Raw genomic sequence first — 15,893 nt, 5'->3', positions numbered from 1 at the left:
AGCTCCGGGACCCTCCGACGCGACACCGGACTCCGTCCAATACAGATGACTGTAAAACATTCTTTCCGATGGTGGAACCAACTATGCTGGGAAGCAGCATTACAGATTCGTAACAATATTTACTCATTTCAATTTCAGCTTTTTATTGTATGATTTGTTTTGATAGAAACATATATTTTCAAAATATAGAATGTGCACCTCTATTTCTTTTATTTCATATAATGACAGTAATTTAAAAATGTCAACTGATTTTTACGGATTATACTCTATAGCATCAAATGAGAGTACTATCTTTGATTATATTTTCACAATAAATATTGAGCTTTCTAATTTATTAGCTATGAACTAGAGATGCATAATCCTCGATTTTTTGAATAACAAATAATATTGCTATTGTTATTTTTAAATATGCGTTCCAAATATCTGTTATTTCAATCATATTATTAATTAAAAATTATTTCTTAATATTAAATATAAAATTTATTCATTGTAATTAATACTTAATTTACTAATTTAAGTAATGTGTGATTGAATTCATTTATCTGTTTAAGCTTACTTCTTAATTTTTTTTTTCTCAAAACTATTTAATTTATTTATTAGAGCGAACCATTTTCTGGAAAAGTTGAGTTAAAAATATATGTCATTTCTTTAAAATGTTTACTTTAGTCCTATATTCTACCAATAGATGGCGCCAGCAGTAAACAGAATACATGTAATCAAAGTCAATCATGTCACGAGCAATTAAAAATGATCTGTATGGAATAGTGCATCATTAAATAAAAATATCGGTCACTCCCGTAAAGTGGAGCGGTGACTTCGCACTTTGCAGTGAAGCCTCGCACTTTCCGGTGAAATTACCGCTCCGATCAATTTCAGTGATATGCATTTCAATGATACGATACGATAATTCTAATAACCGGTCCGTTCACTTTTCAATCCAATCACAGATTTCTTTCGAGAGCTTCCATTGGACAGATCGTATCGATTGTTACTTTCCAGTGAAGTCACCGCTCCCTGCAAATTTCAGTGATATCGTATCGATTGTTACTTTCTATCGTGATCCAAAACTTGTAATCGAAATATCATCAGTAAGATCGAAGATCGTATGAAGGATTTGAATCACACCCCTCTTTGAAAAGTATTGATCACTTGTATTTGTGACTTTTTGATATTGGTTACGTAATAACCGCTCTTAAAATATTCGTCATCCCTACTATGAACGTAAAGTATTGAAAATAATTGTTGTCAGTTGTTGAAACCGGGAACTGTGTCGACATTTTATGATGTGCTATTCTGAAAAACGGTGGAGGATAGAGGTGAACAAGCGATCATTGATGACACATTACTGGTTAATAAATTTTCATATAATATAAAAATAGCGTAAATCGGACCAGTGGGTGGAGCTGGATGATTGATACAATGATTTTCCTAATTATTTTAGATATTGTAATGTAATAAAATGTAATAGTTTTTTTAAAGAAAATAATAAGAGCTTATACACAAAACTGATGCAACTAATTGTTTAAAAAATCATATCTGATGCTATGTTTTTTTTTCTTATTCCTATTCGAAATAAACAAACAAACAAAACAAAAAAGTCTTCGAATGCATGGTGGAATATTCATGTTAAGTTTAACAATATTCACTGACATCTGTTTAATAAAATGTTCGTTTCCTTTTAACATAAATACAAAAAATCTAACGGTTGTTCATTTGTTCTTATTTGCTAGAGAAGAAACGATTCATTTTATTGAAAAATGGTTTGAATGTTAGATGTTTTTGTTTACTGGTCGCTTTTTTTTAATTACAGCCAGTTATCACAGAACTAAGTCATACTAACAGTGTGTAATGTCTTGATCTAGACTGATCAAATAACGAAGCAGAATTTCCAGACAATTCTTTATTTTACAGCCCTATATATACAAAAGAACAATTTGTTCTAATCTTGGTTAAATAAATAGTTATTTACACCTATAGGGGGAGACACAACAGTCGAAGTCGAAGGTTTATCTTGAAACTCAGTTCTCCATCAGTACGGAGAAACAACACCACAGGGAACTAACAGGTTGTTAGTCAACACGATCACTCCAGGGGTAGTTCTCGGACTCCGAACTCGTGGGCGTAGTCCAATAGTCTGCCTGCAATTCGTTTCTTCTCCTTTTCCTAAAAAAAAATCTCCGCACTTTATTTCAGCGACAATCTCCACCTCTTAATTTACATTGGTCATTTGAGCTCTCTTTGGGCCAATCGGGGTTAGCAATATGCTCCCTCAGCGGCGCCAGTCGGTCGTGGGAAGGTCCTTTTAGTGATACATCTTTCATAACTGACTATTCTGGAACATGGAGTTATCATAGTCCTTTTACAATGAGAAACATTTAGCATCCAGATGTTTGGACACCCCTTTCTCTTTGAAGGTACTCGCAATATCTCTTGGACGAGGAATTCCCACATGTGGTCTTTCATTGTAGTCGCTAATGAACAGACTCGAAACCACCCAGGTGAAAAGATCCACCATCTGGCTATCTCGAGGAGTTTAGTAAGTAACAGCGACGACACAACGGGCTATAAATGTCTTATCAGTACTGTTAAACGGGTAATGTTACAAGGAATTATGTTTAACGATCACTGCATGAAAACACAATCGTCGCTCTGGTGGACACCCTGCCAAACTAAATATAGCAGCTGTACTGCGTGAAACCATAAAACAGTTTGAGTTTAAGATTTATGGCACAAGAGTCAGGTTTGGCTATACTACGCCTAACATACGGTAAACATGAAATAAGAAAGTAAAAAGATTTTAAACTAAATATAGAAAAAGTGTAACAGTATAGATATTAAGTATTACAAAAAATAAAATTTTCAAACAGTATAATTAAAAGTTATATATAAAAATTATAAAATTAGATGAGAATGTAAACACCCAATTTCTTTTAAAAATTTGAAAATGTTCCGGATTTTTCCTTACCAAGTCAAGGATGTTTCAGTGTAACGTTCCGAAATAACGCTGTTAAAAGATGGATGACGGTAAAAACGACTTGAAATGTGGTGCAAGTTGGACACCGTTCACCAAACAACAGGTGTTTATGGCTGAAACGGGTGTGTCCAAGTCGGTTTCATCAAAACAGATCTCACATTCCAAACAAATGGAGTGGAATAAAATTTCAGATATCATGAGCACCTTCAGCATCGCGCGAAGTGAAATGACTTTCTTTTTAGAGAATAGGAAAATAGATTTGTAAATACTATTTTTTAAAAAGAAAATAAACGAAGTTAGATAAACTTCCCTGTTATTTTATCTTTTGGCGCAACATAGTAAAAATATTATAAGAGGTGATACGTCTGAATAAAATGAAAATTCAGATAGTCTCAGATTTAGGCGGTTTAGTGACATGTTTAAAAATTTCACTTTTCTATCTGCAAGTTGGTGCTGGGCCAATCCTTTTAATGAAATATTTCTTTAGAAGATTATAATACTCCGATGTGAAACAGAAATAATAAATACCAAATCTTGGAAAGATGAATTTATATTTCAATTTCTTTTAATCAAGTATTTCTTCAGGGTGATTCTAATACTCCGATGTGGAATGGAAATCAATACGAAACCTTGAAAAGACCAATTCGTATTTCACTTCTTTTTAATTAAGCATTTTTTAGAAGATTCTAATATTCTAATGTGGGAGGGAACTGAATGTCAAACCTTGAAAAAACAAATTTATATATCAATTCCTTTTAGCCAAGTATTTCTTTAGATGATTCTAATACTCTGATGTGGAATGGAAATAAATACGAAACCTTGAAAAGATAAATTCGTATTTTAATTCCTTTTAATCAAGCATTTTTTAGAAAATTCTAATATTCTAATGTGGGAGCGAAATAAATGTCAAACCTTGAAAAAAACAAATTTATATTTCAATTCCTTTTAATCACGTATTTCTTCAGACGATTCTAATACTCCGATGTGGAATGGAAATCAATACGAAACCTTGAAAAGATCAATTCATATTTCAATTCCTTTTAATCAAGCAATTTTTAGAAGATTCTAATATTCTAATGTGGAAACGAAATAAATGTCAAACATTGAAAAAACGAATTTATATTTCAATTTCTGTTAATCAAGTATTTCTTCAGATGATTCTAATACTCCGATGTGGAATGGAAATAAATAGGAAACCTTGAAAAGATCAATTGGTATTTCAATTCCTTTTAATCGAGCATTTTTTAGAAGATTCTAATAATTCTAATGTGGAAGCGAAATAAATGTCAAACCTTGAAAAAACGAATTTATATTTCAATTCCTTTTAATCAAGTATTTCTTCAGATGATTCTAATACTCTGATGTGGAATGGAAATAAATACGAAACCTTGTAAAGATCAATTCGTATTTCAATTCCTTTTAATTAAGCATTTTTTAGAAGATTCTAATATTCTAATGTGGAAGCGAACTAAATGTCAAACCTTGAAAAAACGAATTTATATTTCAATTCCTTTTAGCCAAGTATTTCTTCAGATGATTCTAATACTCCGATGTGGAATGTAAATAAATACAATACCTAGAAAAAAAATGAATTAATATTTCAATTCCTTTTAATCAAGTATTTCTTTAGAACATTTTAACCATTGTTCCCGCCTATGCTGCCGCGGCGTTCAGTCATTCAGATTTTTCCGTGTGCTTCTGGATGGGCTTGAGTTATAGGCTGTGATGATTGCGATGGCACGAGCTTGCTTTGACTAAATTTCTAAACATCCCGATTTCTTTATTATAAATATAATATCATATTCTCGTCTTTCCCTTTTTTAATTCTAAATTGGATAGACCTGCTGATTTTGTTTAAAATTCCAGATTTGGAAAAGACATCAACTCCGTAGATATAGACATCCCCAACAAACTACAGAGCGTCACCACCATTATTGTCGCCATCATTGGTTCGCTAGTGGTCATCATGTCAACGCTTCCGATTTTCATGGTCGTCATGATACCCCTCTGCGTCATCTACATCTTCGTTCAAGTAAGTTGGTGCAATCGTTTGATATTTTTTTTTGTAAGATTTGCTATCGTAAAATTTCAAAAAATAAAATAAAAATGGAGGGAAAATTCTGGAAAAATTGGCACAAAATAAACACTATTAGTTATAGGGCTTGTAAATTTATAAATGAAATACAAAATTTTAAATTCTAGAAGAATAATATCTCGAAATGTATTTTTAAATGTGTGAATTGATGGAATTTTAGAGTCTTTCCTATCAAACTAGTTTTAGGTAATTTTCTTAAAATTGATAGGTAATTAGGTAATTGTTTGATAATTTTTTGTAAGATTTGCTATCGTACAATTGCAAAAAATAAAAAAGAAAAATGGAGGGAAAATTCTGGAAAAATTGGCACAAAATAAACATTATTAGTTATAGGACTTGTAAATTTGTAAATGAAATACAAAACTTTAAATTCTCGAAGAAGAATATCTCAGAAATGTATTTTTAAATGGGTGAATTGGTGGAATTTTAGGGTCTTTCCTATCAAACTAGTTTTAGGTAATTTTCGTAAAATTGATAGGTAATTAGGTAATCGTTTTATAATTTTTTTTGTAAGATTTGCTATCGTACAATTGCAAAAGATAAAAGAAAAATGGAGGGAAAATTTTGGAAAAATTGGCACAAAATAAACACTATTAGTTATAGGGCTTGTAAATTTGTAAATGAAATACAAAATTTTTAATTCTGGAAGAATAATATCTCGAAATGTATTTTTAAATGGGTGAATTGGTGGAATTTTAGGATCTTTCCTTTCAAACTAATTTTAGGCCATTTTGAAAAAAAAAAAAAAAAACAAATCACTGACCACTTTTGACTGCATATGGAGCTTTCCCATCTTATCAGTAGGGTTGATTCGATTTTCGATTTATAGAGAAAAAAATCGATTTTTCGATGCCAGTTTACGAAAAATATCGATCTAGCAAAATCATGATCATGAATAATAAATAGTTCACGATAAATCGTGATACAATAAATCGTTATTCACAATTAATTTGCGTTTTGGTTACCGGTTAGTGCTTATTTTTATTGTTCTTCATTTTTTTTCATACAGAATTTTTGCTAATGTTTTTTATAAATACTGTCATATTCTAATATATATAGAAGTACATTTTAAGCATGTTATTTTGGAATAAACTGCTTTCTGTTCTCTAACTGAATGATTTTGTAATGTCCTGATCTAGACTGATCAAATAACGAAGCAGAATTTCCAGACAATTCTTTATTTTACAGGCTTGTATATACAAAGAACAACTTGTTCTAATCTTAGTTAACTAAATAGTTATTTACACCTGTAGTAGGAAACACAACAGCCAAAATCGAAGGTTTTTCTTCAAACTCAGTTCTTTATCTCATGAACACGACCATTCTAGGGGTAGTTTCTCAGACTCCGAACTCGTGGGCGTAGTCCAACAGTTCCTGCAATTCGTCTCTTCTCCTCTCTAAAAAAAAAAAAAAAATCTCCGCGCTTTATTTCGGTGACAATCTCCGTCTCTTAATTTACATTGGTCATTTAAGCTCTCTTTCGGCCAACGGGGTTCAGCAATATGCTCTCTCAGCGGCGCCAGTGGGTCGTGGGAAGGTCCTTTCATAATGAGAAACATCTAGCATCCAGATGTTTGGACACCCCTTTCTCTTTGAAGGAACTATCAATACCTCTTGGACGAGGAATTCCACATGTGATCTTTCACTGTTGTCGCTAATGAACAGATCCGAGACCACCCAGGTGAAAAGATACACGTCTGGCTATCTAGAGGAGTTTAGTAAGTAACAGCGACAACACAGCTGACCGTAAATGTCTTATCAGTACTAGGAAACAAGGAATGTTTCAATATCATTACAGAAAAATAATTGCGGTTATCAGAACTTTGTTGATTGTCCTTTATTTAACCGCTAAATATTCACTTTCAGGAATAAAAGCAAAAAGGATTCATTCCGATTAAATTCACAATTTTATTCGCAGCTCACATTTTCACACTTAAGCGTACTCGCATAAAGAAATCGCTTTTGCGTAGCGGCTCACGATAATTCGCGATACAATAATTCAATATTCGTTTTCGATTTCATTTTGGTTACCGGTTAGTGCTTATTTTTGTTGCTCTTCATTCTTATTGACCTTCATACAGAATTTTTGTTAGTAATTCTATAAATACTGCCATATTCTAATAGATAAAAATGCTGGTTTTAAACGTAATATTATAAATTGTAACATGCAGATATTGCTTTGACATTGGCACATTTTATTAAAGGGATTTAAACAAAATTATTTTCTAATTATTTTTATTATATAAATTGAAACTTCCTTTTATTTGGAGTCGTTCTGATTATTCAATATCTTAAGAGATGCTATTTTTAACTTATATTTGCTATAAATAAATAATATCACGATATATCGAAAAATATCGATATGTGTTGGACGATATATTGCGGTGACGAAGTTCCGTCAGCTCTACTTGTCAGTATTCAGTAGCAATTTTTCTAGGCATCACAAAGAAGTTGATAAGTCAACCAACTGACCCTCCGACCCGCCACGAAGGCACACGGATTTAAACCATAAGGCTGAATGATCAGACCGCCGAAAAGGAAAGCTGGCGGGAACTGTGGTTGAGTTCTAAGGACCATCACCGGCCACGGTACAACCCTCCCCGAAGGAAGTACGTCCCGTCATCTATGGGAGGAGTCAGATCCCCCACCTATTTGTGCACCCTACAGGGTGGCGAGATCCAACCAACATGCCGGAAGCATCCATAGAAGTTGATAAAATGGAACAAAATAAATTTAAAAAACAATTTGGTAATATAGTTTATTATAATAATTTTTTTTTCTCGTTTACAAAGTACGTAAAGAGGAACTATTGGAATCCTAAACTAATTCAATTTCGAAATTTTGTCGAATTTTCACGATTAAGACCATTTTTTTCCGATAAGTACATTTTTAGAATTAATTTTTGTCTATTTGTTAACGGATAATTTAAAACCGCTTTGAGCTAGACGTATAGCGGAATTAGCATATACACTTTACATCAATTACAAGCTTTCTATCAAATTTTGATTGAAATCCATTTAGAATACGTCTATCTGTCCAGCTGTTCTAAGTCAATTCGATAATTATAAAACATGAAAAGGCATATAAATAAACCTTGATACACATATTTAACATATGAAGTAAAGATATGTAGAATTTTGAATTAAATCCGTCTAATCCTTTGACTGGCTTTGGTTTGTACTTTTAAAAGCATTTAAACACGAAACTGAAAACCCCAATGAATTAACCATAGCAAATTTTGTATGTGATTTTGTGCCTACAATTGTAATTCTGTGCCAAATTTTGGTTTCAATTAGCCGAGAAGAACGCTTCTAAAATACAAATTCGATTTTCAGATACAATTAACCATATGCCAGGGAGTAATCTCCAAAAGCATTGCCAAGGATCATATTTCATAACTCTTATACGCCAGTACCATGCAAGGCGTTCTCTGCCGTAACCAAAATCCACAATGTTTTGCGGAAAAGTGAAGGGAGAACACTTTTATTAGAGAATATGCGATAATGTTTTGGGGAGACTACATCAGCTGGTTATAATATTGTTACGGATTTCACTCCATCACTATCAATCCGTCGGGTTCGTTTTCTCGTGTGTATTTAGTGGTTGTGTATGGTAAGAAGATAACACAACACAATGATCAGTCCTTTCAGTAGACGAACACACAACACGTTTATTGACACTACGACACACAGGACAGCACAAAGATGACAATTATATACAGCATAGAGAAGACAATTAACTTCAGTCGAGACTTGCACACAACAAGACTCTACTGCAGATAGTAGCTCACAGCTTAGTTCAGCACTAGCTTGATTCCATCGCTGCTCTGCTAATCTCCAGAAGACCCGTTGTTTACCGTCGATTCCGACTACTACCGGCAGCTGCAGATTGCCTTCTTTTATAGGTCTCAGGAGGCGGGGCTAGAAGCCTCTCAACCAATCAGGAACCTCCTGAGAACCGAGGAGCATCTCGGTTCTCAATGGACGGTACGAGAAAATACTCGATGTTTCGTTATAATCCATTTTGGCGCCATAGTCGCCAAATTCGTCGCGAAGTCGCCAAATGGTCGCCAAGTTCTAGTACCTCCGACGCGACACCTGGACTCCGTCTAATACAGATGACTGTAAAACAGTCTTTCTGATGATGGAACCAACTATGCTGGGAAGCACCATCACAGATTCATAACAATATGTTTAAAAAGGAAATAATGCTGAGAAATATATAAATCCGACTTCTTACTTTGCAGTCGCTGTCAAAACAGTCTCGCGTAGAAATGAACTTATACTTAACATTGAATTTTTTTTTCAGTGTTTCTACATGGCCTGTTCCCGTCAGGTGAGGAGGCTTCAGTCTGTGACCTTGTCCCCGATGCTCAGCTTTTTCTCCGAGTCGGTGCAGGGGGCGAGCACCATACGGGCTTTCGCAGCTCAGTACGACTTCATCGATAGACAGGACAAGCAAATCGACACAAACTGTCGTGCGTTTTACTCGTCCACCTTGCTCAATAGGTAAGATAGGAAGAAATCATTCAGTAGTGGCATATCATCAGTTCAGAAATGAGATATGATATGAAAGAAATATTCTCGGCAAAAATTTAATTTAAAATATAAAATTCTAAATTTTTTTTTCTTTTTATATCATTTGGAATTGGATTTAAAATTTCGATGCCACATATTTGATATTTATACTCTAGTAAAATCAAGAACAATTATAATTTAGTTTAGTTATATTAACGTCTCGTTGTAAAGCAACACTACGTCTATTTTGGGACATACCTGGTAATTTGACCTGGTAGTCAGAGAACGAGGACGACACCTGAGCTGGCACCCATCTCTTCACACCACACCAGCGGGAGGACGTTTGGCATGACGGATTTAACGTGAAACAGACCCCCTTACACGACGGTTCTTCGGTGGAATGGGGTCTCGAATCTGAAACCCTACGGCTCCCAAGTCGAGTCCTTACCACCAGGCCACCGCGACCTTAACAATTGTAAAGATGAATGTGTTTACTTGTGCGTTTGTGTGTTACCGCTCTACAGGCTATAAAACGTTTGACTAACAGCTACCAAATTTGGCACATGTATACCTTGGAAAGTGCAAATATATACTTAAGAGCAATTTTTTTTTTGAAATTATAATTAATTAAAATTACGCGAAATGATGGTGTTTTTCCACGGTAACTTCCAAAAATATTACAACACAAAAATATTTTTTACATTATTTAAATTTGAAAAAAAATGTTTTTTAATGATGCCAGTTTAATAGTCGTGCGAAATTTTAGTGAATTTTGGCAATTTCTTTTAAACATATCTCTGCTTAGTTTCCAACAATATTTTACATTATTGCTTTGAAATTCAAAACGCTGTCTCGTTGTTGAAAGTCAAAGAAGAAGAATTTTATTTAATATCTGTGTAGTTTATAAGACGGATAAAAATATGAAGTTACAATATCGCGAAATTTAGAAAACAGACGAACGTTTATATATTAGATAATTATATAATATATATTTACGTTATAATAGCTCTATGATGATGAAAGAAAGAAAGGTTTATTATTTTTGTTTTGTAATGGCACTTGCCATGAACAAGCTCACTGACTAAGTCAGCGATTTTAAGCCAAGGGAGCGCCTCTTGTTTTAGTAGCGCCAACTAGGGCCAAGAGTACGTCTTAGCTACTTATGCATCACATTCGCTTGCACAACCCCTTTTTACAGGGGGACACATTCTCATATCTCACAGACAGAACAGATGAAGAACAACCATTTCCGAATCGGGACTCAGATCACGGGGAACCCAGGACGCCCAGATCACGGGGAAGACGCGCTACCCCTTTGCCAGGACGCCGGCAGAAAGGTTTATGAACATAACAAATAAAACTCAGTAAAGCTATTAAAATAACAGGTTGTTAATGACAGACAATTTGGCGTAATCATGGATTTCAAATTCTATGAAAACGATTTATCCGAAATTAAATATAACTAAAATTCCTGGCAAACCAGCTGGTAACCTCATATGACTTGTAAATAATAAACTTTTAAAATTTGGTTGGTATCGTTGTAATAAAAGAATACTCTCTTGACGCAAAAGTAGATATAACAAATTGCATCCGATATATCCTATATGTGCACTGTAGATGTTTTAAAAGATAAGAAAATCCTTCTTTCTTCTTTCGATTCATTTTCTTCGAAAATTATCAGATTATTAGTCATTTAAATGTTTTTTATAGATACAAATTTCACATTTAAATGGATGCCTTAAAAAGTGCTCTTATTTTGGTATTGACGGTTTACTTTACTTGCATTTCTGTGTGAGAAATGCCAGAGAAGAGGGATACAAGTTATTTAAATGCCAGTTTGTGATTTTTGAAATGTGAAATTTGTCTCAGCGAATTCCGAACGTAAATTTTGAGACACACAGTTTTTTAATAAAACAAATGGTGCTAATTTTATCTTATTTGAAAGAAATGTGGAATATATCTAGAAAAGGAGCATTCAGAGATCGATTATCCACAACCATATTTGATTTTTAATGACTTTTTACATTATTATTAAACCAAAGAATACACATTATAAACAGTCATTAAAGCATTGAATAAAATATGATGAAGGCAGTTTAAAAAGTGATTTAAATTATAAAAAAGTCTCTTCTGTAGCTTAAATGATATTAACCCTTTAAAGGGCCATTTTTTTCTAGTCATATTATGTTAAAATATTTTTAGGCTTGGAATTAGAATAAGAAAAGGGATTCATTTAGCTTATTAAAGAAATTTAATTTGATTCATTAATTAATTTGGTTCATTAATAATTAAGTAACAAATCAAGACACGTCATTTTGTGTGAGATAAAGAACTGAAGCATCTAAGTTTCTGTCTTTCTAAAAAAATTTGTTAGAACTTATGCCAACCCAAAATTTCATACAAAGATTGATAAATTTGGTGGGAAGCATACTTCCCACGACCCTAGAAAGGGTTAAACATTCTCTATTATATTTTTTATTAAAAATTAAGCTAATAGAATTTTTTAATTTAGCTTGAAATGATGTCGAAATTAGTAAAAACCTTTGTTTGCATGCAATAAAACTCTATCATTTAGAGTAAAAGAATGGCAAAGACCATGAAATTATCCACAGTAAAGAAAATATAATGTAAAGAGGGATATGCAAACAGGAAATAGATTTATACCAGCGAATTGAATTTAATAGTGAAAACGTTCATCGGTAGGGAAATTATTTAAAGATCCGTGGAGACAAAATATGCAAGAGGCAATACTTTATACCTTACCTTTTTGCCATTACATGTAACCTTCTATTTGTTATAGACTCGATTGGCCAAATGTTTTTTAAGTGTTTTTTCTAAAATTACAATCAACTTTAAAGATAAATTATTGCTGCAAATTGTATTTAATGAATGACAGAAGATAACGATTACATGAAAAAACTGTTAGTATAGAAAATTTGGTTGAATTAAAGAATTATACAAAGTTTCTAAATGAATTCAACGACTGTCGCATAACTGAAATTTCAATCAATGCATTAACACTGGTGTTAATAAGCAGTTATCTGGAAATTTGAATATATATGAACTACATTTAACCTGAAATATCTAAGAATTTATGTTATATGTCTGTTTGATTTTGTTTCTATATTTTAGGTGGCTTTCTATACGTCTTCAATTTTTGGGGAACACGGTTGTATTCATTACGGCTTTGCTCGCTGTGATTGAAAGAAGATCTTTCACTCCCGCAATCGTGGGGTTGATTCTATCTTATGCTCTAAGTGTAAGTCATGTTTCTGAATTCTTAATGATTCTCCAAAAAAATTTCCATTCTTAACCTTGTGAGTTTTAATCACTACTTGATTTAAGAAGAGAAGAAGCGAGTTAAACTTAAAAGGGGCTATAAAAGTCAAATAAATGGTATGCATTAAGCATTCAAATTTGTTTCCTCTGTTTTTTCGATACATGGTTGCAGTGGTAAGGGCTAAACGAAATAGACAGATAAAAAAATGTCACGTATTAAGCTTGGATATCTATCAACATAAATCGATTAATTCACCACATTAGTGAATTAATCGATCTTAAATTATAGAGTTGAGAGAATGGTAAACTTCAATTCCAAAATTTGTCTATAAAAAGATTAGATTAGATGGTTGCAGTGGTAAGGGCTAAACGAAATAGACAGATAAAAAAATGTCACGTATTAAGCTTGGATATCTATCAACATAAATCGATTAATTCACCACATTAGTGAATTAATCGATCTTAAATTAGAGAGTTGAGAGAATGGTAAACTTCAATTCCAAAATTTGTATATAAAAGGATTAGATTAGATGGTTGCAGTGGTAAGGGCTAAACGAAATGGACAGATAAAAAAATGTCATGTATTAAGCTTGGATATCTATCAACATAAATCGATTAATTCACCACATTAGTGAATTAATCGATCTTAAATTATAGAGTTGAGAGAATGGTAAACTTCAATTCCAAAATTTGTATACAAAAAGATTAGATTAGATGGTTGCAGTGATAAGGGCTAAACGAAATAGACAGATAAAAAAATGTCACATATTAAGCTTGGATATCTATCAACATAAATCGATTAATTCACCACATTAGTGAATTAATCGATCTTAAATTAGAGAGTTGAGAGAATGGTAAACTTCAATTCCAAAATTTGTATATAAAAGGATTAGATTAGATGGTTGCAGTGGTAAGGGCTAAACGAAATGGACAAATAAAAAAATGTCATGTATTAAGCTTGGATATCTATCAACATAAATCGATTAATTCACCACATTAGTGAATTAATGGATCTTAAATTATAGAGTTGAGAGAATGGTAAACTTCAATTCCAAAATTTGTATACAAAAAGATTAGATTAGATGGTTGCAGTGATAAGGGCTAAACGAAATAGACAGATAAAAAAATGTCACATATTAAGCTTGGATATCTATCAACATAAATCGATTAATTCACCACATTAGTGAATTAATCGATCTTAAATTAGAGAGTTGAGAGAATGGTAAACTTCAATTCCAAAATTTGTATATAAAAGGATTAGATTAGATGGTTGCAGTGGTAAGGGCTAAACGAAATGGACAGATAAAAAAATGTCATGTATTAAGCTTGGATATCTATCAACATAAATCGATTAATTCACCACATTAGTGAATTAATCGATCTTAAATTATAGAGTTGAGAGAATGGTAAACTTCAATTCCAAAATTTGTATACAAAAAGATTAGATTAGATGGTTGCAGTGATAAGGGCTAAACGAAATAGACAGATAAAAAAATGTCACATATTAAGCTTGGATATCTATCAACATAAATCGATTAATTCACCACATTAGTGAATTAATCGATCTTAAATTATAGAGTTGAGAGAATGGTAAACTTCAATTCCAAAATTTGTATACAAAAAGATTAGATTAGATGGTTGCAGTGATAAGGGCTAAACGAAATAGACAGATAAAAAAATGTCACATATTAAGCTTGGATATCTATCAACATAAATCGATTAATTCACCACATTAGTGAATTAATCGATCTTAAATTATAGAATTGAGAGAATGGTAAACTTCAATTCCAAAATTTGTATACAAAAAGATTAGATTAGATGGTTGCAGTGATAAGGGCTAAACGAAATATACAGATAAAAAAATGTCACATATTAAGCTTGGATATCTATCAACATAAATCGATTAATTCACCACATTAGTGAATTAATCGATCTTAAATTAGAGAGTTGAGAGAATGGTAAACTTCAATTCCAAAATTTGTATATAAAAGGATTAGATTAGATGGTTGCAGTGGTAAGGGCTAAACGAAATGGACAGATAAAAAAATGTCATGTATTAAGCTTGGATATCTATCAACATAAATCGATTAATTCACCACATTAGTGAATTAATCGATCTTAAATTATAGAGTTGAGAGAATGGTAAACTTCAATTCCAAAATTTGTATACAAAAAGATTAGATTAGATGGTTGCAGTGATAAGGGCTAAACGAAATAGACAGATAAAAAAATGTCACATATTAAGCTTGGATATCTATCAACATAAATCGATTAATTCACCACATTAGTGAATTAATCGATCTTAAATTATAGAGTTGAGAGAATGGTAAACTTCAATTCCAAAATTTGTATACAAAAATATTAGATTAGATGGTTGCAGTGATAAGGGCTAAACGAAATAGACAGATAAAAAAATGTCACATATTAAGCTTGGATATCTATCAACATAAATCGATTAATTCACCACATTAGTGAATTAATCGATCTTAAATTATAGAATTGAGAGAATGGTAAACTTCAATTCCAAAATTTGTATACAAAAAGATTAGATTAGATGGTTGCAGTGATAAGGGCTAAACGAAATATACAGATAAAAAAATGTCACATATTAAGCTTGGATATCTATCAACATAAATCGATTAATTCACCACATTAGTGAATTAATCGATCTTAAATTATAGAGTTGAGAGAATGGTAAACTTCAATTCCAAAATTTGTCTATAAAAAGATTAGATTAGATGGTTGCAGTGATAAGGGCTAAACGAAATAGACAGATAAAAAAATGTCACATATTAAGCTTGGATATCTATCAACATAAATCGATTAATTCACCACATTAGTGAATTAATCGATCTTAAATTAGAGAGTTGAGAGAATGGTAAACTTCAATTCCAAAATTTGTATATAAAAAGATTAGATTAGAGCTTATGGAAAGATCGTAAATTTTTAGGGTTCTTGTCACTTGTACCGGCGACCAAAAAGCCCCTCAAAATAATTAATTTCGCGATTTAAATCGTCAAACTATATA

The 15,893-nt window shown here is 32.3% G+C and overlaps 1 protein-coding gene across 1 annotated transcript in view; it reads left to right on the top strand.

The window, feature by feature from the left end:
- LOC129957036 (multidrug resistance-associated protein 1-like) overlaps positions 1–15,893 on the top strand; it is a 108,134-nt gene that overhangs the window by 77,504 nt on the left and 14,737 nt on the right. Inside the window, exons 24-26 of the mRNA XM_056069155.1 lie at positions 4,841–5,006; positions 9,378–9,577; positions 12,719–12,845. Coding sequence (XP_055925130.1) covers positions 4,841–5,006; positions 9,378–9,577; positions 12,719–12,845 — 493 coding nt within the window. The remainder of the gene's footprint in view (positions 1–4,840; positions 5,007–9,377; positions 9,578–12,718; positions 12,846–15,893) is intronic.

Source organism: Argiope bruennichi, chromosome 11 (genome assembly GCF_947563725.1).
Source record: "Argiope bruennichi chromosome 11, qqArgBrue1.1, whole genome shotgun sequence".
NCBI classification, from domain to species: domain Eukaryota; kingdom Metazoa; phylum Arthropoda; class Arachnida; order Araneae; family Araneidae; genus Argiope; species Argiope bruennichi.
The sequence above is the reverse complement of the archived record's forward strand: the minus strand, read 5'-3'. Positions and strand labels throughout refer to the sequence as shown.